This window comes from Spermophilus citellus (assembly GCF_964194105.1).
Source record: "Spermophilus citellus genome assembly, chromosome: 6".
Lineage (NCBI taxonomy): Eukaryota > Metazoa > Chordata > Mammalia > Rodentia > Sciuridae > Spermophilus > Spermophilus citellus.
Window position 1 is genome coordinate 27,757,817 of NC_138187.1, and position 22,779 is coordinate 27,780,595.

Genomic DNA, 22,779 nt, shown 5'->3' on the forward strand with positions numbered 1-22,779 from the left:
CTGAGCTGGAAAAGGAACGTGGGATTCTAGGGGAGGGTCTGATTGGTAAATGGTTTCTGGTCTCCCTCTGGGGTAAGAGGCCACTGGATCTGGTCTTGGAGTCTTGGAGTGACATGTGGCTCGTTACCGCCACCTGGTGGCAACCAGCAGACAAGTAGGGGTCGGAGGACCTCATGTGGCATTTCTCTGATGCTCATCCTAGGTGATTGAAAAGCCCCTGGATAGGGCCACCAGCATCAGCCTGATGGACAGTAGGCACCCTGGGAAAGGCCAATCTGGGCTTGTCCCTGACCCTACCACCCCTGGCCTCTGCCACCTCCTCTATGTACTGCAGGCAGGTGGGTGCAGAAGGGCCTCCACTCTCCTGCAGGACTGAGGCCAGAGCTATGCCTGCTTTGGACAACCTGAAGCATCAGTGGCTGAGGGCAGGTGACCAGAACCCACACCACACAGTTCCCACGGACTCATCTGCATTTTCCAGCAAGTTCCAGCTGGTGGCCAATGACCCTCCTGCCCACCTCTGACTGCTCTGGCTCGCGTGCCCCTGTTCTAGCCACTCTCCTTCCCTGCCCTTCTCCCTGGGTCCCTCCCTACAGGTGGGGGTGGGCAGCATCTCAGGAACCTTCTTCTCCCCCAGGCCCAGGCTAGTGGCCCCCAACCCTGGCCTCTGTCTTCATCCTCCTGTCCCCTGTCCCTTCCCAGAGCTGCGTCTCTACTCACCTTGGTATCCCAGGGCTCCCAGGGCCCCTCCGTAGGCCTTGGGGGGCTTTCCTGTGGAGGAAGGGTGGAATTGGGGAAGGGCTCTCCCAGCGCCCCTGCTGTGTGCCCAGCCTGTCCTGTCTCTGCAGGTGGCAAAGGCCTCCTGTGCCAGCCTGCCCATGCCCCGAACCTGTCCTCCACAGCCCAAGCCAGAGGCCTTTCAGTGGCCTGGCCCTGGAGGTCTGGCCACTCAGCAGGTGCCTCAGCCCACCCCAGTCAGACCCCCGTGTGCTGCCTGGCCTCGACTGACCCATGGGACAGCTCTACTGTCCCTTCCTCTGGAGCTTGTCGGTCTCTCCAGTGAGTCCCTTGCCCCAGAGTGATCCGGGTCCCTGTCTTGCTCCGATGGCTACCCAAGGGCTTGGCTCCTATCTCCTCCTGGGGCTCCCCCCATACCAGAGGACCTGCCCAGGGCCATGGCCACACTAGCCACTCCCTCTACTCCAGGAAAGGAGCTGGGGCCCTGAGTCCCCCAGACAGGGGACATCTGTTATTGCAGACTCACCGCCGACTCCCAGGCCCCCGGCGCCTCCACCTACAAGGTAAGGAGAGGGGCTGAGGGTGCCTGCTCCCGGGAGCCTACCACACCCTCCCGGCTGGTGAGGCTGGCACAGGGTGTGCGGTGGGAGGGGCTGACTCTGGGCTTCGGCCTCAGCTCCCTGTGTGACTTTGGAGCGGTCCCTTGCACTCCCTGAACTCAGTTTGCCTCATGTGGAACATGATGGAGAAGCCATCTGTCCCCCAAGGACCCCAGAGGCATGAAATGTGGCTTAGAAAAGCCAATGTTTTCCCTGTCCTTGGAGAGGAAAGAGACAGAATGGGGATGGGGCGACTTTGTGTTGGCTTGGGGTCTGGCCTGGTGTGACCTGGGGTTGTGGGGTTCAACCCTGGACACTGGCTCAGCCCTTCTGAGCAGGAGCTGAAGCAGGGGAGGAGGAGGGACCCAGCGGAGCTCATGAAAGGGCCGGGGCATGGCGCCTGGGTATACCTGGGAAAATGGGAGACAATCCGAAGCCAGGTCTCGCTGCCACTCCTGCAGGGGAAACTAGGGGTTGGCGGCTGGGGGGAGGCAGGCCCTGGTCACCCAAGCCTGTCTGGGGCCGAGTCTCCCTGTCACCGCGCGCTCCCCTGCAGCCAGGCAGCTTCTTCAACTAAACGTGTCCCCACCAAGTGCCCTGATGTGACACCTCTGAACTTCCCGGTATTGCCTCAACCCTGAGGCCTGCCCTTGGCCCAGGGTGTGTCCTGTCCTGGAGTGCCCTGTCCACCCCCAGCCTCGGGTCCTCTGTGGATGTGGGCTCCACGAGCCCCCTCTGCTAGAGCAGAGCCAGCCCTACCTCCACCTGGGAATGGCCTGGTGGCTCCTAGGACACCTCCAAGGCCAGCAGCACCTGAGGAGAGGGCAGATGGGGGTCAGGACCAGGCCCGCATGTGGGCGCCCTGACATCCCTCTGTCTCCGTTCTGGGGCCAGGATTTGTCTTGCACAGACTTTCAGGGGAACCCTGAGCAGGAGGGAGGCCTAAGCCAGGGTGGGGGTGAGGGCCACTAGTGGGCCTGCTGGAGGAGGCCAGCAGGGATAACTCACCATATTTGGCTGCTTTAGCAGCTGCAGCTGGGGACACACCTGGAAAGACGGGGCACGGGGGGACGAGGAGTTCAGGCCCTGACTTGTCCTCCCACATCCAGCCACCCTACTCCCCGCCATCCAGCCTTCCAACAGCCTTTACTAAGCTCCTGCTGTGTGTCCCATCCTGTGGAGCACACAGGGAGTGGCTTGCAGGCCAGTTTAGGTAGGGGGACCCAATGACCACCTGAGAGAGAGGAAAATGTCATCAGGTCGGCCATGGGGGCACAGACTTGGAAAAGTAATTTCTCTCCAGACTTTGATCTCCGTGTCTGCAAAATGGGCCTGACCGCCCCTCCAAGGAACTCCCACTCGTGGTGGTCAGTGGGTCGGAAGAGAGGAAAGAGGACGGTGGGCGACCTCTGCTGCTGGGTGGCCTGGCTGCCCCTTGCCCAGCCCTGGTCTGCAGCCTCAGGGACCCAGCGGGGAGGGCGGGGTCCACCCAATCCCAGGGGCAGATGCACTGCAGGGTGGGGGAGGGGGAGGCGTCCTGGGAGAGGAGACAGCCTGAGCAGTGGAGTGGCTCACAATGTCATATATGCAGTGCTCTAGAGGGACTGGGTGACCTGCTGAGAAACCTTGTCAAGCTGGTTGAGAGTGAAATCCGACCTGGCTTCAGATTGTGTTCCAGTCACCCAGGGGCACCCAGGTGCCCTGGACCTGTCACTCGCTCCGCTGGGTCCTCCCTTCTCCTGTTTCACCTTGCTGCTCAGGAAGGCTGAGCAGTATGGGGCGGGGGGGGGGGGGAAGAAAGGCTGGTCCCTGTCTGTCTGTCTGTCTCTCACACATGCGCCTCATGCTTGCTGATTCTAGAACAGTCCTCACCTCCAAAGCCAGCGCCGGGGACGGCTCCTCCGGCCCCGAGCCCACCGACCCCCAGTCCTCCGGCTCCGAGCCCACCGACCCCGAGGCCTGTGGAGAGAGCAGGCATTGAACCTGCAGGTCAGGGAGTCCTAGCAAAGTCTGCCTGCAGAGGGACGGTGCTGTCCTCTGGTGGACCGAGCCTGGGCCCGTCATGGACCCCGGCGGGGGCTCCCCACGTCCCGTGCTCACCGTACTGGGCAGCTTTCGCAGCAGCCTTGGCAGCAGCAGCAGAGGCGGCAGGTCCGGCCCCTGGGGACACAGCGGGAGCTCAGGGAGGAGCTGTGCCAGGTCTCTGTCTCCCTCCCTGCCAGCCCTTCCCGAGGTGCGACTCACCTGCCACACCACCTGGGACTCCTACTCCACCGAGACCCCCGACGCCTCCCAGGGCCCCAGCACCCCCTGCTCCTGCGGAGAGAGGGTGGAGGATCAGCCCCCCGTTTCTGGAGGATGGGCCTCCCTGACCCAGGGACACAAGGGAAGCAGATACGTGGCCCAGCCCATGTGACCAGTAGGAGGAGAGTGGGGAAGGACTGTCCCTGAGCCCCGGGCCCGAGTCCTGGCTCTGCCCTCAGTGAGGGGGATCCCCCTCAGGTCTTGGTCTCTCTGTCTCCAACACAGAGTGGACAGGCCTCCTCTCCCTGGACCGTGCTGGGAGCCTACTGGAGTGACAGTGTGGCTGTGAACATGGCCGTCTCTGGACTACTTGGTCTCAGCTCTTGACAGCCCTGGGTTCAAATCTTGGCTTGTCCACTTGACATGGCTGTGGCCTCTCTGAGCCCCAGAGTCCCTATGCCCTGCAGGATGTGATAATACCCTGCTTGCCCTCTGGGTGTGTGAGAGTAGGGCACACCCGCTATGCACTCTGTAAGTGCCAAATCCTACTGTTCGTGTGGGTGGCTTCTGCACAGCTCATGCACAGGAGTTCATGGGACTCCGTGAGTTTTATCTAGCTCATTGCGTCATGACAGGAAAGGCAGAGCCGGCTATGCCCCCATTTTGCAGATGAGAAAGTAGAGGCAAGCAGGGGTTAAGCAGTGTGCTCCTTCCACAGGCAGGACACAGCTCAAGAGCCACTGGAGTTCACAGCCGCCCCGCTACACCACCCACCACACTGCTCCGTTTCCCTGGCGACGTGGGTTGACTCAGGCCGGCTGAGCAGCCCGTGAGGAACAGCAGAAGGGCCCTGGGTTTCCCGGGGCGGCGGGTGGGGCTGAGGAAGCTGGGATTTTCCGAAGTGGAAACTGGCCCCAAGGGGATCGACGGGGGCCAGTTGGCAGGTCCCTGGTGGAGGCCCCTGCCTGGCTCCCAGGAGGCCAGGAATGCGGGGGCCACAGACATGGGTCTGGCCAGGCGGGACGTCCAGAGTGCCATGTGGCAAGGCCAGCAGCTCTGCCACGTCCTCGAGGCTGACAGGAAGGCAGGGAGGGGGGCCGGGGTGCCCGGAGCAGGAAACAGACCCCTCTGCTCTGGCCAAAGGGTGGGAAAGGAGGCGGAGGCTGCCTGCCTCCTCACACCAGTGCAGGCCTGCACCACTCTGCATCCAGGGCTCAAGAAACTGTCAGGGCCAGAGGGGCCTTGTTCCTGTCCCCTGGGGGGGTTTTAGTTGTCACAGGGGTTGGAGGCACCACAAGCATTTAGTGGGCAGGGGCCAGAACTGTAGCTGCCAGCAACGTGACTTAGGCACTGCCTCTTTCTGTCCTGCCCACCTGGCCTTGTGCCGTCAGGCCAGCGGGTGGCAAGGGTACCACTGTGGCGTGGCAGGGACGGGGGGGGGGGGGGTCACACTCACCGTATTTGGCAGCTTTTGCAGCGGCCAGCGATCCAGGCACTGGGGACAAGGGAAAGGGGGGTCAGCAGCTGAGCCCCTGCCTGAAGCCCTGCCTCCTCCTCCAGGGAGCCCACCCTGCCTTCCCTGGCCATGTTGCTTCCTCAAAGCCCCGAAGTTCTGACCCTCCCGCCAGGAGTTCTCGCCACCAGATATCGGGCTTACTGTTTAACCAGGCCACCACTGCCAATCTGATGTGGGGGCTTGAGGGCTGAACTGTGCTTCCTCTCTCCACCTGTCCCCTCCTATCCCCTCCAGGCCCACTGTGGCTGGGCACCAAGTGGGGCTCAGTCACCACATGGTGAAGAACTGGAGTTCCTAGTGGCCCCCTTGCCGTGGAGCCCCCTTGCCGTGGAGCATTCCTGAAGGCCCGGGGCTAGGACCCTAGGACTCCTACCTCCTTCCTTGGGGGGTAGGTGGGCTTTTTTGAGGTCTGGAGCCCTGTCATGGCTCCCTCTGAAACCTGGCAGCCTGGAGACCTCTGCCTGGCTTTGCCTCCCCCTGGGACCCCAGTTGTCTCTGACTGCCGAGGAAAATTTAATGGAGGGTTCACTGTGCACCTCTGGGTGCCAGGGGGAGGTGGGGCAGTGCTGGGAGGAGGAGGGGTCTCCTGCTTTTGAGCTCAGGGGGGCAGTTTCTGTATAACCTCTAGAAACCTCCTCACCTGCACCAGCTCCAAATCCAGGAACCCCAGCACCAGCTCCAAATCCAGGAACCCCGGCACCAGCTCCTAATCCAGGAACCCCGGCACCAGCTCCTAATCCAGGAACCCCGGCACCCAGCCCAGCAGCCGCCTCTGTGGGGACATGGGCAGTGGGACTGAGCCCTGCCTCCTCCTCCAGGGAGCCCACCTGGGCAGCAGGCAGCTTGACCCTTTGGAGATGTCCCGCCCTGAGAGCTGAGTCCGACCCCAAGGGAAGGGCCCCCGGTGGAGCAGCGACCTCCTCCATGGCTCTGTCCCCATCTCCAGACTCCCTACCTTTATCCATCGCTCTGTGGCCCTGGAACAGTCTTCCTGAGATGGCCACTGGCCACCAAGTCCAGCCCATCCACAGGCTGGAACCTGGGGTTGCGGTGTAGACCCCACTTCCTTTCCTGCCTTGCCTGCTGCCCTCCCATCTTGGGTGAACTCACTAAATTCTCCTGACAGCGCACGAGGCGGGTGCTGGGCTGCTGACTTCCCGGCTAGAACCCCAAGGTCACTCAGTTTCTTTCGGACCCAGGATTGGAACCCAGGACTCCCTCTCCCTGAATCTGTGCTTTCAGGCCCTCCGCCTGCTCTCTTGGGGCTGATGATGCTGCCGGATGCAGAGTGGGTCTGGTGTGTGCAGGGGGCGGGGGGGGCCCTGGGCCCTCTGGGCACGGGGGAGAGGCGGGCACTCACGGTACTGAGCTTTGGCGGCGGCTTTAGCAGCGGATTTGGCAGCAGCGGGTCCTGCTCCTGGAAGGAGGGGGGTTCAGGATGGTGCCCATGGGGCCTGCAGGGGACCCCCAGGCTTCTCAGACACGACACTCACCTGCGATACCACCGGGAATAATGCCACCAGGAACTCCGACGCCACCAGGAACTCCAATGCCACCAGGAACCCCAACTCCACCAGGAACCCCAACTCCACCAGGAACTCCACCGACTCCAGGGCCCAATCCTGCAAGAGCACCCATAGCTGCCCAGGGCCTGGCTAACCAAGGCCTGAGCAAAGAAGAAGGAAGGTGCTGGAAAGAGCCCTGGGTCCAGAGGCAGGGTCCATGGGTTATCTCCCCAGCCAGGGCAGACTGGCCACGAGACCCTGGGCCGGACACTTCCCCATGATGAGTCTCAGCTTCCTCCTCCCTAATACAAAGTCTGTGCAAGTTCAGGAGATCAAGGCCTTTTGGGGGACAAGGACCCCTGGAGACCTGAGAGTGACAGGGAAAGGGAGCACTTTACTAAAGATAGGCAGACCTGGTTTAAACCTCTGCTCAGCTGCCATTGAGCTGTGGCCGTGAGCAGGTTCCTAAGGCTGGGGCCTCTGTCTCCATGTCTGGCAGAGGGGCTGAGTAGAGCCGGCCTCCTGGGAGACAGGAGGTCGGTGAACCTGGAGTTAGAACCTTCTCGGGCCTCTCGGGCCCTGGGATTCTGATCGGAAGAAGAAGGATCACTGGCTGGGATGCCACCACTGTCCACTTTCAGTAAAGTGTGTGTGCCCGGGGCTGCCAGGGTGGCCCTCAGAAGGTAGCAGGAAGGACCCCAGTCACTCAGGGAGAGGTGGCTAGAACCCAGCATGGAGCCCAGAATCCAGGCCGGGTTCAGCTGGGGTGGAGGACGGTGTGTGTGAGGGTGCTCTCCAGGGCCATCTTGAGCTGCTTCCCCAATGTCACCAGCCCCCAGAGCTGATCAGAGGAGCCAGGGCGAGGAGAGTCCCCACCGTCAGAATATGACCGACCTCTGAGCAGGGAACCCGAGAGCCATGCTTTGGAACAGGGGTCGGGCCCTGGGGGGGCCACTTACCAAACTGGGCAGCTTTGGCGGCTGCTTTGGCGGCTGCAGCTGCAGGGGTCCCGGCTCCTGGGTGGGTGAAGACAGGGAATGGGGAGCCATCCCCAGCCCCGCTGCCCCCTCTCAGCCTTCCCAAAATCCCCCACAGAAGTTTCTCCTGAGCCACAACCTTATGCTGGAGACAGGGACGCACACGCAGGTCCAGCCTGAGTTCTGAGGTTCTGAGGACCACCCCTGGCCCCCGGGCACCTCCCTGCCCTTTTTGGGCTTCGGTGGAGCCTGTGAGAATCCAGCCCTGGGCCAAAGTAGTGATTGGAAAGGGGCACCATGATCCTCTCCTAGACCTACCCCAAAGGATTTGTGGAGCTTTCTACTTTGAATGCAGGTAATTATTTAAAATCCTGAAAGCTCCAGGATCCAAACTATTGCAGGAAATGAATTGCTTTTTAATTTAATTTATTTTTAAATTTTGCCGTGCTAGGGGTGGAACCCAGAATCTGATGCCACCTAGCCAGGTGACATCCCCCAGCATCCCTAGGCAGGGAGGGGCCTTGCCAGGGATTAAAGGCCAGGGCTCTTCCCTCTGGGCTACTTTGGGGACATCATGGTCCCTCCCTGTCTCTGGGCTCAGCCATCCCATCTGTAAAATGATGCGGATGCTTCCAGCCACCTTCAGGGACCCTTCTGCGAGACAAACCAAACCCGTCTCTCAGTGGGGGACACTGCTCACCTGGCACCCCTCCGGCTCCTGGCACACCTGGCACTAAACCTGGCACTGCACCTGGCACGGCACCTGGCACGGCACCTGGCACAGCACCTGGCACCAGCCCTCCCAGGGCTCCAGCTCCTCCAGCACCTGGAGGTCAGAAGAGTGTCCAGTGCTCAGCTCTTGGGGAGCAGGAGGTGGGGGAGGACAGGGACTGGGGGTGGACCACTTACCGTACTTGGCAGCTTTAGCCGCAGCGGCTGCTTGGGCTGCAGCTACAAGGGAAGAGGGGACAGACTCTCAGACCCCATCTCAGCCGGCAGAATTCCAGCTCCTGGCCCCAAAAGGCACCAGAGTCCCACCCTGTCCCCACTGTCCTTGAGCACACTGAAGTCCAGCCCACACTCCCTGCCCACCCTGCAGAGCCAGCTGGGGGAGCTCCACCCCCTCCACTAGAGAGAACTTAGGCTCACGGGAAAGGCCAGCTCCGGGGACACCTCCAAGGCCAGCACCGGGGACACCTCCAAGGCCAGCTCCAGGGACACCTCCAAGGCCAGCTCCAACACCATAGCCAGGAAAGCCCCCAGCACCAACCCCGTACGTGGGGATGCCTCCAACGCCCACTCCAGCCCTGGCCCCTGCAGAGGGAAGATGACCAGGTGGGGAGGCACCTCAGGGAAGGAGGACAGGAGGAAAAGATGTCCGCTTCCCCCACGTCCGGTCCTCAAGGGCAGGAAACAGGGATGCCTGGGCCCCTCGTCTGCCTCCTCCACGAAACTCAGCCCCCCCTTGACTTCCCTGTTCTCTGAGCACTTGGAGAGGGCTCCCTTTGTGGGGGAGACTGAGAGCAGGCTCATCCCCAGGCTTGGGCTCCTCTGAGGGGGTCTCTCTCTGGGGAAAGTCATTCTGGGACTCTCTCAGCCTATGGCTTCATGGTGGGGGACCACTGGGAAGACACTCGCTCTCCTGGTGCCCGCCCCCTCCATGTCCCAGCTCTGCCAGGGACCTGCTCTGCAAGTCTGAGTAAGCAGACCAGAGAGCCCTTTGGTTCAGGCAAGTAGAGGCCAAGACAGGGTGGGCAGGACACTAACCATATTTGGCTGCTTTGGCGGCTGCTTTGGCAGCAGCAGCAGGTGACACGGCCCCTGAAAAGATCAAAGGGACACAAATGTTCAGGAGAAAATAGAGGAGAGATGCTCAGCGCACAGTCCTCTCTCCACCCACCTGTCTGTCGGTCCATCTTCTTTCTCTCTATCAAGTCAAGATAGAGTTGCTCAGCCATCCATTCACCTGCTGTCCTACTTCTATGTCTGTCCATTTGTCTGTCTATCCTTGGACCTCAGTCCAACTACCTATCACCTACCTGTTCCTCTATGCACCCACCCATCCATCAACTTACTCACACACCTGCCTACCTACCCATTCAGCTAACCATCTGCCCAGCCGTCCATTTTGCATTGGCTGGTCCACACTTCCACCCACATATCTATCCATCTGCTCATCCAACTATCCACCTACCCCTCCAATCGTCCGTCCATCTGTCCATCCATCCATCCATCCATCCATCCATCCATCCATCCATTCATCCATCCATTCATCCATTCATCTATCCATCCATCCAACCATCTATCCATCCATCCAACCATCCATCCATCCATCCATCTAATCATCCATCCATCCATCCATCCGTCCAATCATCCATCTATCTATCCATCCTTCTAACTACTTTAGTTCCCCAGCTGCCTATCCATCTGTCTTTTTATCTATGTATTTATCTTTCCATCCAACTTTTTAATCTATCTATCTATCTATCTATCTATCTATCTATCTATCTATCTATCCATCCATCCATCCATTCTTGCATCTGCTCATCCTTCTACCCACTCACTCCTTCATCCATCAATTTGCCTGCTCATCTGCATGGCCAATATGTGACCACCCATTTTCCCACCCATCCACCCACCCATCTATCCACAATTTACTGAGAACCTACTCAGCTAAGTGTTGGAAACAGAGGTGAAAAAGGTGTGATTCTTGCCTCTGGCAGCACAGCAATAGCCAGAAGGAAAATAGAAGAGCTGGTGCTGGTGGCAGCTAGGTGGGAGGTTGTTATAGTTGAGGGAGGGAGGATGAAGGGGTGAGGCAGAGCCGAGGGTGTGGACAGATGAGTGAGGTCTTGGGGAGGACCCCAGAATCTCAGCAATAGTCTATTTCTCTCTCACACACACGCACATGCACACACAAGAAGCAAGTCCAGCTTACCTGGTACACCCCCGACGCCTGGACCCCCAACGCCTGGGACCCCAACACCTGGGACCCCAACACCTGGGACTCCAACACCTGGGACCCCAACACCTGGGACTCCGCCGACACCTGGGATCCCAACACCTGGGACCCTAACTCCTGGCCCACCAGGCACTAAGCCCCCAGCAGCTCCTGCGAAGAAAAAGGATTGTTCTTCTGGCCTAAGCCTTGTGGGGGCCTCTGAAGACCCCCAAGAGCAGGGGTCTAGGGGAACTAAAGGGTAAGGGTCTGAGTGCAGAATTGCTCAGGTGAGTTGGCATCTGCTCTGCATGGATCCAGCTCTTCAGAGGTCGGGAGGAACTCTGAGAGCCTGAAGGACTAGCAGGATTGGGTCTGCGGCTGGGAAGAGCATGATTGATTTCTAGAGCAAGATCAGAACTACCACCAGTGGGCACCTCGGCCATTGAACAGCCCTGGGGCATGGGGGCAGTGTGGGGTGGGTGGGGAGGAGCCAGTGCTCCCCAGGGCCCCTTACACGTTCAATTCACAGAGAACAAGAAGATGGCATCCCAGGTGCAGTGACCAGAATGGGCAAGTTCAAGGAGTGGGAGGGGAGAAGGAGGCTCCCCAGGTGGACACAGGCAAATCCCTCCAGCTACCCAGGACTGGGTCTCCAGAGCCCACAAGGAGACCGGGGCAGGCCCTGTGCCCTGGACCTGCCATCTAGCATCACTCACCATACTTCGCAGCCTTGGCGGCTGCCTTTGCAGCAGCAGCAGCCGCAGGAGTCCCGGCCCCTGGAAGGACAGCCACAGAGGGTGAGGTCCTTTGCCTGTGGCCGCTCAAGGCCACCTGCAGCCCTGCTGGACCTGACAGTACCTGCAATGCCTCCAATCCCAGGAATCGCACCAGCCCCGCCAGGAATGCCACCACCTCCGACACCAGGGATGACACCAGCTCCTCCAGCACCTGGTGGGACAGGGACAGTGCGTGTGGCTCCTCAGGGTCCCCCTGGGGCCGCGCAGGAAGGTCTCCAGGCATTGGAACCAGCACCATTCCTTCGGGAACTCGGCCCTGGCGCCTTGGGATATGCTGCGAGGGCCCTGCCTCGGCTCCTGAAGCCCAGTGGGTCCCTTTCCACACGCTCATTAAGGGAGTTGGACGTTTCCGGACAGATCCAGCCCTAATCACTGCCACATACTGAGAAACCACAAGCCGCTGCTCCCTGGGCCAGAGGGGCCCCCAAAGGAATGTTCGAGGCTTCCTTTCCCTGTGTTCCGAAGACCCGGCCAAGTTCGTCATCCAAGTGCCTGGCCGCCCGGCCCTGGCAGCCCCTTCCTGCCCGCTCTCCGCTCCCGCATTCCAGTCGTCCCCACCAGCCCCTGCTGGCCTCTGGGGCCTGAGGGGGGCCTGTGGGGCCCCCAAGGGCAGGTCCCCCTCCTCACATTCTTATCTCCCAGGCTGGTGGGAGACATCTTCTGACCCACCCTAGAAACAGGAAGGGCTCCCTGGGGCTGGGGACAGAGGAGGGGACTTCAGCCCTTGTGGTCTGACCCTGAGCTGAGGGTTTCTTTGGCAGGGGACAATTGCCCACCCTGCCCATGGCATGGGAATGGGATGTCCGCGCCATACTGCGGCAACGCCATCCAAGAGATCCGGGCTTGAGGAACGCGTTAAGGTTTTATGGTATGCATTAAATGGATGCGAAACCATTAAGTTTTAAAAATGCTTGTGTAGGCCCCACCTCAAACTGTCTTTCTGACCACCTAGGCACCCCCCCCCCCCCCCCGCCCTGCTCACGCTCCTCCTGCCTCTTTCAACCTCGAGGCAGGCTCCTCATAAAGTGTAAGGCTGGAGTCAAACATCACTTTCTCTGGGAAGCCTTCCCGATGTGCCCCAGGTAGGAACAATGTGTCCCTCTTCTCCATTCAGCTCCCATGAGAAGGCCAACCTCCTCCATTAAGCTGCCACCCGCTGCCCCCACCTCTGAGATGGATGGGTGGAGGGACAGAGGGACAGATGGGGGAAGGGACATAGAGGTGGATGTAGGGAGGGAGGGGGGAAGGTGGAGGGCTGGGTGGGGAGGGACAGGAGTGGGAGAGATGGATGGATGGATAGATGGATGGATGGATGGATGGATAGATGGAGGGAGGGATGGATGGAGGGAGGGATGGATGGAGGGAGGGATGTGGATGGAGGGATGGATGGATGGAGGGACAGAGAGATAGATGGGGGGAAGGGAAGTAGAAATGGGGAGAGGAAGGGATGAAGGATGAGGGAGGGAGGTTGAGGGCTGGGTGGGGAGGGAGGAATGGATGGATAGATGGATGGATGGATGGGAGGATGGATAGATGGGTGAAGGGACAGAGGGATAGATGGAGGAAGGGATATAGAGATGGAGAGAGGGAGGAATGAGGGAGGGATGTGGAGGGATGGGTGGGGAGGGGAGGTGTGGGAGGGATGGATGGAAGGAGGGATGGATGGACAGGAGAGGGATGAGTCGAGGGAGGGATAGATCAATGCGGGCCTGGGGGTCACTGGATCAGATGTGAGGCGGTTCTCAACTGTAAGGGGGTGCTGTGGGTGGGTTGGGGTTGGCTGAGGACCCCAGAGGTGCTTACCATACTTCGCTGCCTTAGCTGCTGCCGCTGCGGCTGCCTGGGGGCCCACTCCTGGGGGAGGACAGGGTCAGAGGGGAGATTCTGAGAATGGTGCCCACCTGCTTCCAGCCGCAGGATGACCCGCCCTCTGACACAGGGGTGAGGAGGGGCTTTGCGGCAGGCAGAGCTCGCAGGGCTGGAGGGACACTTGCCAGTCACAATGACCAGGGCCCCTTTGCCTGGGAGTGACCAGGCTGCCTCACCTGTCCCCGTTGGGTAGCCGGCCTTGCCCGCAGCACCAGCCACTCCTCCAGGTCCGTAGCCTGTCAGAGGAGAGGGCTGGCGTCACCTTTACCCAAGCAGACTTGGCCACCTCTGCCGCCCCTGCCCTTCCCTGCAGGGCCCTGCTGCCCTGAGTGTCCCTGTGTCACCCCCAGCAGGAGTGAGAACAAATACAAATGGGCACATGGCCCTGGGATTCCCACTGCACAGAAGAGGACAGACAAGAGGACAGGCTCTTGGAGGCCTCACGAGAGGGAGAAGCCCGGAGCGAGGACCAGGCCAAGGCCACATTTCATGCTGTGTCCTTTGGAGACCCCCGTTCCAACAGTCCATCCTGCTGCCCAGGGCTGGGGTGGAGGCACCCTCTCTGGGCCCCTAAGGCCCACAAGGGCGGACTCACTGAAGGGCGCTTTCCCGTTGGCGTAGGGCAGTCCATAGCCACCTGAGGAGAGAGCAGGGTGGGCTCCAGGGCTGCCCCCCTGGGTGGACAGACCACCCTCCCCCAAGAGCCCTATGTGGAGGAGGGAGGACCCCTTCCCCCTGGGTCTGACGGGACATTCCTCCCCCTGCAAGTCCAGGGCCCACCTGGCCCTGAGTTCTGAGCATTGTCCTTGGGTCCCTCTCTACGGGAAGAATCCCATTGGCTGATAGCTGAGGTGGGGGGTGGCCCTGCGGGTGACTTGATGGCGGAGGGTTCTTTCCCATGGTATCCAATACCGTCGACACAGTGGCTCTCCCTCAGAGCTTTGGGTCTCTGTGTACGTGCGCACTCATGCACAGGGACGTGTGCCTAATGTCTGTGGCTGGGTTTCCCCAGGTTTTCTTTGACTGGTGACCAGAAGTGACTTCAATACCAGTCCCCACGGTCCCACCCCAGGACGTCTGTGTCCCCCTAGGCTGAGTCTCAGCAAGTCCTTCCTCCTGAAGGCCCCTGACTCACCTGGGAGCTTGGGTGCCTTGATGGGGTACCCCAGTGGGACCCCAGGCTGCTGGCCCCCAAAGGGCCCGACCCCTGTGGAAACCGAAAGCAAAATCAGGGCCCAGCTCCCTGGGCCAGCAGCCCCTTGTGCGCCTTCCATGGATGCCGCTTCCTGCTCAGACAGCAGCAGTTCAACAGGCCACTTTCTGGGGAACTGCAGGATCCCCCGGGGGTCTTGGACTCCTGCTGGAGCTGATAGTCTTGCCCTCCTTGAAGGGGGCTGGGTTTGGCAGTTTGGGGCTCTGTGCAGATGGGTTGGGGGAGGGAACAGGCCTGGGATCGGTGTCCCTTCTTGCTGAAGTCAGCTCAGGGCCCGAGTGGGAGCCATGAGGGGACTCCCAGATCTGGATGGATGCTGGGTACCCAGCTCCTCCCAGGGCCAGAGCCCCTGCCCAGCTGGCCACCTGCCTGCCCTCCCCCTGGCCTGAGACGGTCAGCCCTGTCTCACCTGGGATTCCGGCAAAAGCTCCACCTCCACCTGCAATGACAAAATCCTGTCACGGCAGCCCTGGCACCATGGGCACAGGGCCTGGGGACAACGTTGGCCAGGCAGCACAGAGGGGCGGGCAGACTCCGGCAGGGGCCAGTTGTACCCAGACCTCGCAGCTCGTCCCGTCCTTGCGCACGGTCTGGGATTTCTGAGCAGCAGGCTGCCCTTCCTGGACTGTAGGTCCAGGGCTGGGCACAAGAATGCCCTCCAGAGGACCCTGGGTAGGCCCTGGATCCCCCCATAACCCACTGTCCAGCCCCCAGGAGCCTGCAAGTGGGTGCAGAGCCTCCCCCAGGGGCCCAGCCCAGCCGGCTGCATACCTGGGGCCTTGGCCTTGACTCCTGCTCCGGTGGGCACCCCAGGGAGCACCCCTACTCCAGGGAACCGAGCTCCTGCGGGGCAAAGAGGACTATGGCTATGGCAAAAGGCCCTCCTTGGCCCCTATCCTGCCTCGGGTCTCTGGGTGGATCTGTCTGTGATGGGCATGGCTCACAGGGACCTGTTGCTGGGCACTTTCCTCCCCTTCCCGGCCCAAGGTCAGAAGGGCCGAGCTTTCACCCTATTTTGCAGTCACGTGGCCTCAGGCCTGAGTGGACTTCATCACAAATCCACCTTGCCCACCCTCGGGGGAGAAGCACGGAGCGCCAGAGTCGGGGCAAAGTGGCTGTGTGTGCGCAGAGCAGCCTCCTGGCGGTGGCCTGGGACTGAGTGCCAGGTCTCCTTCCTCTCCCTCCTGCCCTGGGGCTGGGCTGCCTGACCTGACCCCGAGGGGGTGGGGGCCACTCTGTCAGCAAATCCCACAGAATCGCCTGGATCTGGGCTTTTGGGGGATTTCAGGAGGTCACATGTTGGGTGGGGTGGCAGGCCCTGGCAGGGAAAGGGGGTGGTGTGGCTTTTCGGGGTCTCCTGCAGGGCAGGCCTGCTGGGCAGGCCCCCTGGTGACTCACGACTTTGAGGACACAGCTGGCTACACTGGGGTCTCGGTCTACCCCTGGGGGCCTGCCTGGGCTGTGAGGGGGGTTGGGGCCTGGGGTCAGGGCTTGGGTGGGGCCAGGGAGGCTGATGCTTAGTGCCAGGGACCTCTGTTCACTAGCCGGAGCTCTGACACTTAAGAAAACAGCCACTGATCAGGACCCAAGGCCTCTGCTGGCCTCTGCCTGTGGGGGTGCGGTTTTGGGGAGGCTGATGGGGGCTGCTTTCTTTCTAGAAGTTTCCCTTTGCTTTCTGGTCCTCACCTGTGCCGGGGAGCACGCCACCTGGGTATACACCTGGGAGCCCCACACCTGGAGGCAGGAAGAGAAGGAGGTACCATGAGCAGCAGCTCAGAGTCCAGGGACTCCACCAATCCCCCCCCCCCCAGGCAGCTCCAGGGATCCCAATGAGCAGCCCTGTGCCCACTGCGGGAGCCAGGGACAGACATCGGGTGTCAGCGTCCCTCCTCCTACGACTCTCGGAAGTCATCTGCTGACCCTCCTGTGCATGGATTTCTGTCTGTCTCCTGGAGCCAGCCCACCTCTGGCTAACAGCTTCCAGATGTCCCCTCCCTGCTGAGTAGACAGGCAGCCTTTTGTTGAACCTCAAGTCACTTCCTACAGGGTTTGGTGAGGTGGAATGAGTACCAGATGAAGAGTCAGAGGATGTCACCCTGGCTCTGCGGGGACCAGCCACAGCCCCTCCCACTCTGACTCTCGATGCTGAGCCTCAGTGTCCACATGGTCCCCCAAGAGCCTGCCATAAGCTTGTCTCTGAAGCATTTTTCTGCTTCAAGTTCCTAGAAGGGCCAGGGGGGCCCTCTGCCCCGTTCCACAGAAGCAGGTCCCATGCTGTTGACCTGGCCATCTCCCCCGCCCTGCTGAGGCCAGGCCCTGCCACTTCTCCCCGAGCACCTCCCTGACCTCTGCCTTCCAGCCCCGGAGACTCCACACTCACCGGGCACTTTCCCTGGCTTCGCTCCAGCTCCGACACCGACTCCAGCTCCGACCTGAGGGACCACGGCACCTGGCACAGCAGGAGACACGTGAGGGTTGGTTCCACGGCCCACTGGCTTCGCCCAGGGAACTCAGGTCAGCCACCTCACCTGTGGACACTCCTAAGCCACCGACTCCGCCAACGCCACCGACTCCGCCAACGCCACCAACCCCGCCAACTCCGCCGACGCCTCCGAGCCCAGCACCTGCAGGGCCAGGTGGAGGGGTCACTCGAGGGACGGCAGAAGGCAGAGGCCCTAGAGATCTGGCCCTGCCACTAACCCCCCTGGCTGCCTCCCGAGCCTCCACAGGTTGGAGATGAGGATCCTGCCCATCCGCCTCGCAGGCCCCTGGGCAAGAGAAGGTAAAGTGGAGCCCAGGGAAGCCAGGGGCTGATGGCCCGTCCTGGAGGGTCCCACTCACCAGCCTTGGCAGCCTTATAGGCTGCAGCAGCACCAGCAGCTCCACCTGGCACCACGCCCCCTGGGAAGGCACCTGCAGGGAAGGCTCCCAGCCCTGCAGAGGAAAGGACAGGGTGAGGTCCTGGGCACGGCACCCTGGAAACTGCCCAGCCCCAGCCCGCCGGCCCTGCCCACTCAGGAAGCTCAACTGAGGCCCCTCTACTCCCTACAAGACCTCAGCCAGGAAGCCACGGCCGCTCAGGAGGACTGGACGCTGTGTTGGAGGCCAGGGGGTCCCCGGCTCCACTGGGCAGGATCTTTTGGGCCAAGCACCCCCCCCCATGCCTTCCCAAGTGCCCTGGGGAGCTGATGCCCTGGGCAGCCTCCATCTGGTCCTCATCACTACCTTGTGATAGTCCCCTCACCCAGCTGGGACCCCCTCCTGCCCCACATGGCTGCTCGAAGCAAGTGGTCTTAGCCTCAGTCCCCACTGGGCGGAGTCACCAGTCCCCGTCGGGCATCTCGTGTGGTGTCCACACTCACCTGCCCCGGGGCCAGCGCCCGCAAGCCCTCCAGGACCTGCAGGAGAAAGACAGCAGATGAGAGGAGGGTGGTGTGTGGGCACCAGCCCTGGCCCAAGGGGAGAAGGGTCTCCCAGAGTGGGGGCAGGACCCTGGCAGCGCTGTGACGAGCAGGTCACAACTCTGGTCTCTAAGCTGCTCCTTAGGCCTTTGGTATGTTGCGTGATTCTGCTAAAAGGGTAGCCACCCTTGAGTGACCATGCACTATGCTGTGTAGACAGGACTGTGCCGAAGCCCCTGGCGACCTGGGAAGGGCTGTGCCCCTAACAGCCAACCAGAGGCAGCAGGGCTTCCTGCAGGGCCAGAGCTGGGCACGGGCTGCAGGCTAGGCCTCAGCCAAGCCAGGGGCCCTACCTCGGCCTGCCCTCTCCCTCACAGGTGCCTCTGACTTCACCTGGGTCTGTCCCCATCATTTGTCCTTCCATCCAGCCTGCCCCGCAGTCCAGGAGCCTGGTGGCTAGAGCCAGATGAGTCCCTGGCACTCTCTTCCCCACATCTGGGCCCCATTGCCCCTCCCAGGGGACATTCCTCGGCCTTGGCTGGGACAATGGGCAATTGGGCTGGAGTTTACAGCTACACAGGTTTGTTTCCAATTATGAGAATCTCTCCTGCGAGCACCAGTCCTGGCTGCCAGGGTCCAGGCCCCGGGGGAACACTCTCCAGGGACCTCCAGCACGGGGCCTACTGAGCCCTGGGGGAGACTAGTGGCTCCCGCTGGGTGTGGTCTCTCTTCTAACCAGCCCTGCCCACTCCTTCCTTTCTCTCTCTCTCTCTCTTTCTTTCTTCCTGGTACTGAAGATTGAACCTGGGGTGCTTAACCACCAAGCCACAAACCCAGCCCTTTTTATTTTTTATTTTGAGACAGGGTCTCACTAGGTTGCTTATGGCCTCACTAAGTGGCTGAGGCTGGACTCAAACTTTCGATCCTCCTGCTTCAGCCTCCTGAGCCGCTGGGATTACAGGTGGGCACCACTGTGCCTGGCCCCACTCACTTCTTAATTGCGTGGCCTGGGCCTTGGGAAGCTCAGGCAGTCCCTCTGTAAGATGTGTCTGTAACTGCCCCTGGAGGTGGACAGACAGGGCCTGGGCTGCCTGGTGAACCTCCTGGCATTGGGCAGTGGCTGTCCCCAAACCTTCCTGGTTCTGGCAGTGGCTGTCCCCAAGCCAGGTCTGTTTCCTGAGCTCCCAGGGGCAGGGGACATGCTCAGATCTTTCCTGTCCACAGGGGCTGGAAGGAAGAGATGGGACCAGAGTGGAATTAAGGAGAGGCTGGGGCAGGGTGGGGTCAGGCCTGGGGACAGACAGCCCCTGTGCATGTCTGTCCTTCTCCCACGGTCCCCCAGAATGCTCTCCCCCTGGGGCCAGCTCCACCTCTGTGTGTGCCCTTCCCTGGACTCACCTGCTCCAAATGCCCCCAGGAGTCCTGCACCTGGAGAGGAGAAAGGGGAGGGGCTGAGCACGGCCCAGAGCCCACCCTCCCAGCCCCCAGCCCAACGACTTTTATTTCTGGAGTCAGAAAGTTCTGATTCAGATCCTCCTGCCCCTGCGGCTCTGTGTGGAGGAGCGAGTCACCTCCCCTCCCTCTCTGAGCCTCAGCTTCCCCATCTGCAGGTGGCCCTAACGCTCCCTGCCTCCTGGGAACCAGCGCGCCCAGGGGTGCCCCCAGCCGGTCCTGTCCTTGCCCCCCACTCTGGGTGGGCAGCTGTCCTCCAGCTAGAGCTCGGGCGTGGGCAGTGCAGGCTCCCAGCTGCCTGGTCCCCTGCTGAGCCTGAACCAGGGCGGGGACAGCCTGCGGGGCCCACGTGTAGGAGCAGCTGCCAGGCCACCCACCCTCTATCACCAAGGGATTAATTGTTCCCAAGCATGACATGCGCTGCCTGTGACCCATCCCGTCCTGCCTGGGCAGGCCCGGACATCCCCCCAGCCCGGATGTAGGGAGCTTCGTTCGGGTAGCCACAGTGGCTCTGCCAAAGCCTTTGTAGCCCTAAATCCTGAGGCTGAAAGGTGACCTTAGGGAGGTCATGGAATCCAGCCCTCCTCCTCCAGACAGTGCTCTTGGCTTCCAAAGGAGATATCCTGACTTTCCTTTTGGTCTATTCGTTTGGCCTGAGTTGGAAGTTCTTTTGGAAGTCTAACCTAAGTCTTTCATCCGTAGAAGCTTCACTTAGCTACGATCCATCGGGATACTGCACGCAGGTACCTCAGTCTTCCCTCCATTACTTAATGACAACCTGGCCTGGTACCTCCACTGTCTATGGGGTCAATCAGTGAATGCACCCTCTGTCTTTGCAGGTGTGACCTCCACACCTGGGCCTTCTATGCTGTGCACGGTCCTCTCTCCACAGCACGGCTCGTCTGGCCATCCCTGTATTCTCTCCGCCTCCCAAGACCCTGCTAAGAGCCCTCACGCTCCAGGAAGAGAGGATGGGATTCAAGCAGGGGGAAGCAGTGGGCCCGGTCTCTGGCCTGGCAGACCCCTCAGACCCCAGGGTCCCTCTTGCCCACACACCCCTCTGCTTCTCCCGCTGGCCCCCGCCCCGGGGTTTCACAACGCAGATGGGCTTTTAGGAAGGGGAGCCTGTGGATCCATCTGTGCTTGGATCAGGGGCCGCCAGGGTTTCGTAAGAGCTGTTGGGCAGCCAAGCTGTGTCCTGGAGCCTGGGGCTTCAGAGCCAGGGCCGTATGGCGCAGGGTGGGGACGCCAAGGCCACATGTGCAGCATCTCACACCAGGGGCCATAAATCTGGGTGGAGACACTGTGGCCTCCACCTGCTCTTCATCCCCCAGAGTCCCCAAGAGACGCCCCCTTGGGGTGAATTCCCCAGAGCTGAGGGTGGCCCTCAGGGGCAGATCTGAGCCCCCGGGGGTGAGGCCTGGACAGACCTACCCCGCCTTCCTACTGGAAAGCTCCCCAGTTTGGACCCAGCTGGACGGGGCCTGGGGCCGGAAGGGAGGTCCACTTTAGCGTCTGGGGTGAGGGTCAGGGTTCAGCCTGGGGTTGGGCTCAGGGCTTGGTCAGGGGTCAGGATAAGGGCTCAGATCGGCATCAAGCTCAGGCCTATCGGGGGTCTCGATCTGGGATTAGACAGGGGTTAGTTTGGGATCAAGGGTCTGAAGGCCGAGCAGGTGGAGTCTGGGGCCCTCGTCTGTGCCTGCTCCTGCAGCGCTGTTTTACAGGCTTGGTGGCCACTGGGACCTCAATCTCTAATTCAGCCTCCAGCGCTGGGGCTGTTTCTGAGGCCCTGAGCAGAGGGCTGTCTCTGGGAGCTGGATGCGTGGGCACTTACAGGATAGAGCTGGGCACCTGTTTCCAAAGGAGGACCCCTGCTGCGGCCCTCCCCTCCCCTTCCCGCCCCCCAGTGCCGTGAGTCAGCCCTCCCCGGCCTCTCGGCCTTTCCTTAGGACTCTGAGCCTCTACTCTTACCTGGCTTTGGTGGTTTGCCTCCAGGCCCCAGAGCTGCAGAGAGAGGAGATGGGGGTGAAGGGGGCACCGGCCCGCGTCTTACTAGTTACACCCGAGGATGGAGGTCTGAGGGTCGGTAGGGGCCCAGGGAAGAGCCTGGGGAAGGGCTGGAGAGGTCTGAGGGCTCGGTTCTCAGACAGGTGTCTTCCCACGGGACACTCAATCTGGGACCTTGATACCTGGACCTTCTGGGAATCTGGGCCCTGAGGGTGAGTGTGGCCACAGGACCCCCCCACCCGCTGGTTTGTGGTCTCACCTCCTCCTCCCAGGCCTCCGAGACCAGCCCCTGTGAGGAGAGAGAGAGAAAAAAAACCCATCAGCATCCTCCAGAGAAGCGGCTCTCCATCCCTCCTCCCGCCGACTTCTGCCCGGCTGCCCGACCTTGGGCAGGTCAACCTCTGTGACCCTCCGTTTCTCCTCCCTGGATCAATATCCTGGGGCCAGTGTGTGCCCTGGGGTCCTGCCAGGCTTCCTCTGATTCTGAACGCCCACCTACCTTTCCAGTATTGAAAAGACTCCTTTCAATTTTTTTTAATTGACTTAAAAACATTATGTTTCCCCCTAGATTAATAGAGGAAAAAAAAGTCCCCCTTCCCTAGTACCATTGTCCCAACATCCTGCCCATTCTCTCTCGGGGACTCACAGTCCTCATCGGCACCGGCCGGGGACCCACACTACACGTCGCCCTGGGGCCTGAGTTGTTGAGTTAATCACACCTGCCAATCAGATAGGTGGTTTGCTGTGCAAATTTCTGCAAAGACTGCTCCTGTGAGCTGCGGTTTTTCTGTTCTTTACAATTATTTGCTTCGAATGGGTGGCCAAGAGCGGGGTTCATGGTTAGGAGACGGTGAAACCTAAGGTAGGAATGTGTGCCCGTGCCCTCCTCCCCAAGAGCTGGGTTTTATCCTTCAGAATATTTATGCTCTTTGCAGCTGTAAATCAGGGCCGTGTTAGCTGCACTCCCAAGGGGCTGATTGGTGGGTCCCCAGGGGTAGGCATGCTAATGTTCTTGCAGTGACAAAACATGCCATCTCTTCTGAGCATCTCCATCCCCTCTGCCCACCTGGGTACGTGGCTGCTGAGTGTCCTACCTGGATAATAGACTCCTCCAGGAACTCCACCAGGAACAGCCCCTGGGACCCCTGGAAGGAAGGAGGTAGAGTCTTTCATCAGTCAGAACTCATAAAATTTTGGTGACATGGATAAACATGGAGAATGGTAATGGTTTTGTTGACAAAGCAGGTTCTGTTTACATTTTCAAATTCTCGCTTCTCAAAGTAGCCCCGGGAGGCTGGAAGGGCGGGGATCACTCTCAGGGATTTAACAGATGTGAAGTTGGGCTCAGAGAGGTTAAGGGATGTGTCTGGGGTCACGCAGCTGAAACAAGATGGGGCCTGGGCTCAACCCAGACCCCGCCTCTGAGAATATGTGATGTGGTGCTACCTGATCTCCTAAGGGGCAGAGGGCTCTGCGTGGGGCTGGGACTGGGTGCTGGGCAGACAGTTCCCTCCTGCACT

General features: G+C 60.8%; 1 protein-coding gene across 12 annotated transcripts in view; it reads right to left on the bottom strand.

The window, feature by feature from the left end:
• ELN (elastin) overlaps positions 1-22,779 on the bottom strand; it is a 29,256-nt gene that overhangs the window by 1,151 nt on the left and 5,326 nt on the right. The window contains exons 2-36 of one of the 12 annotated variants that reach the window (XM_081297892.1): positions 22,354-22,404; positions 21,519-21,548; positions 21,224-21,256; positions 19,199-19,228; positions 17,762-17,797; positions 17,241-17,333; positions 16,928-17,023; positions 16,780-16,848; positions 16,086-16,133; positions 15,171-15,242; positions 14,809-14,838; positions 14,322-14,393; positions 13,782-13,823; positions 13,363-13,422; positions 13,121-13,171; positions 11,379-11,468; positions 11,237-11,296; positions 10,518-10,691; positions 9,347-9,400; positions 8,729-8,893; positions 8,489-8,530; positions 8,280-8,405; positions 7,562-7,618; positions 6,591-6,719; positions 6,458-6,514; positions 5,767-5,869; positions 5,038-5,078; positions 3,582-3,647; positions 3,438-3,497; positions 3,210-3,296; positions 2,346-2,384; positions 2,097-2,150; positions 1,748-1,804; positions 1,265-1,294; positions 721-771 (exon numbers count right to left, since the gene is read on the bottom strand). In XM_081297892.1, the coding sequence (XP_081154018.1) occupies positions 721-771; positions 1,265-1,294; positions 1,748-1,804; positions 2,097-2,150; positions 2,346-2,384; positions 3,210-3,296; positions 3,438-3,497; positions 3,582-3,647; positions 5,038-5,078; positions 5,767-5,869; positions 6,458-6,514; positions 6,591-6,719; positions 7,562-7,618; positions 8,280-8,405; positions 8,489-8,530; positions 8,729-8,893; positions 9,347-9,400; positions 10,518-10,691; positions 11,237-11,296; positions 11,379-11,468; positions 13,121-13,171; positions 13,363-13,422; positions 13,782-13,823; positions 14,322-14,393; positions 14,809-14,838; positions 15,171-15,242; positions 16,086-16,133; positions 16,780-16,848; positions 16,928-17,023; positions 17,241-17,333; positions 17,762-17,797; positions 19,199-19,228; positions 21,224-21,256; positions 21,519-21,548; positions 22,354-22,404 (2,355 nt within the window). Of the gene's footprint in view, positions 1-720; positions 772-1,264; positions 1,295-1,747; positions 1,805-2,096; positions 2,151-2,345; positions 2,385-3,209; positions 3,297-3,437; positions 3,498-3,581; positions 3,654-3,717; positions 4,043-5,037; positions 5,079-5,737; positions 5,870-6,457; positions 6,515-6,590; positions 6,720-7,561; positions 7,619-8,279; positions 8,406-8,488; positions 8,531-8,728; positions 8,894-9,346; positions 9,401-10,517; positions 10,692-11,236; positions 11,297-11,378; positions 11,469-13,120; positions 13,172-13,362; positions 13,423-13,781; positions 13,824-14,321; positions 14,394-14,808; positions 14,839-15,170; positions 15,243-16,085; positions 16,134-16,779; positions 16,849-16,927; positions 17,024-17,240; positions 17,334-17,761; positions 17,798-19,198; positions 19,229-21,223; positions 21,257-21,518; positions 21,549-22,353; positions 22,405-22,779 lie in introns of those variants that run through there. The other 11 variants (XM_081297889.1, XM_081297891.1, XM_081297885.1 and 8 more) reach the window with 11 other exon arrangements.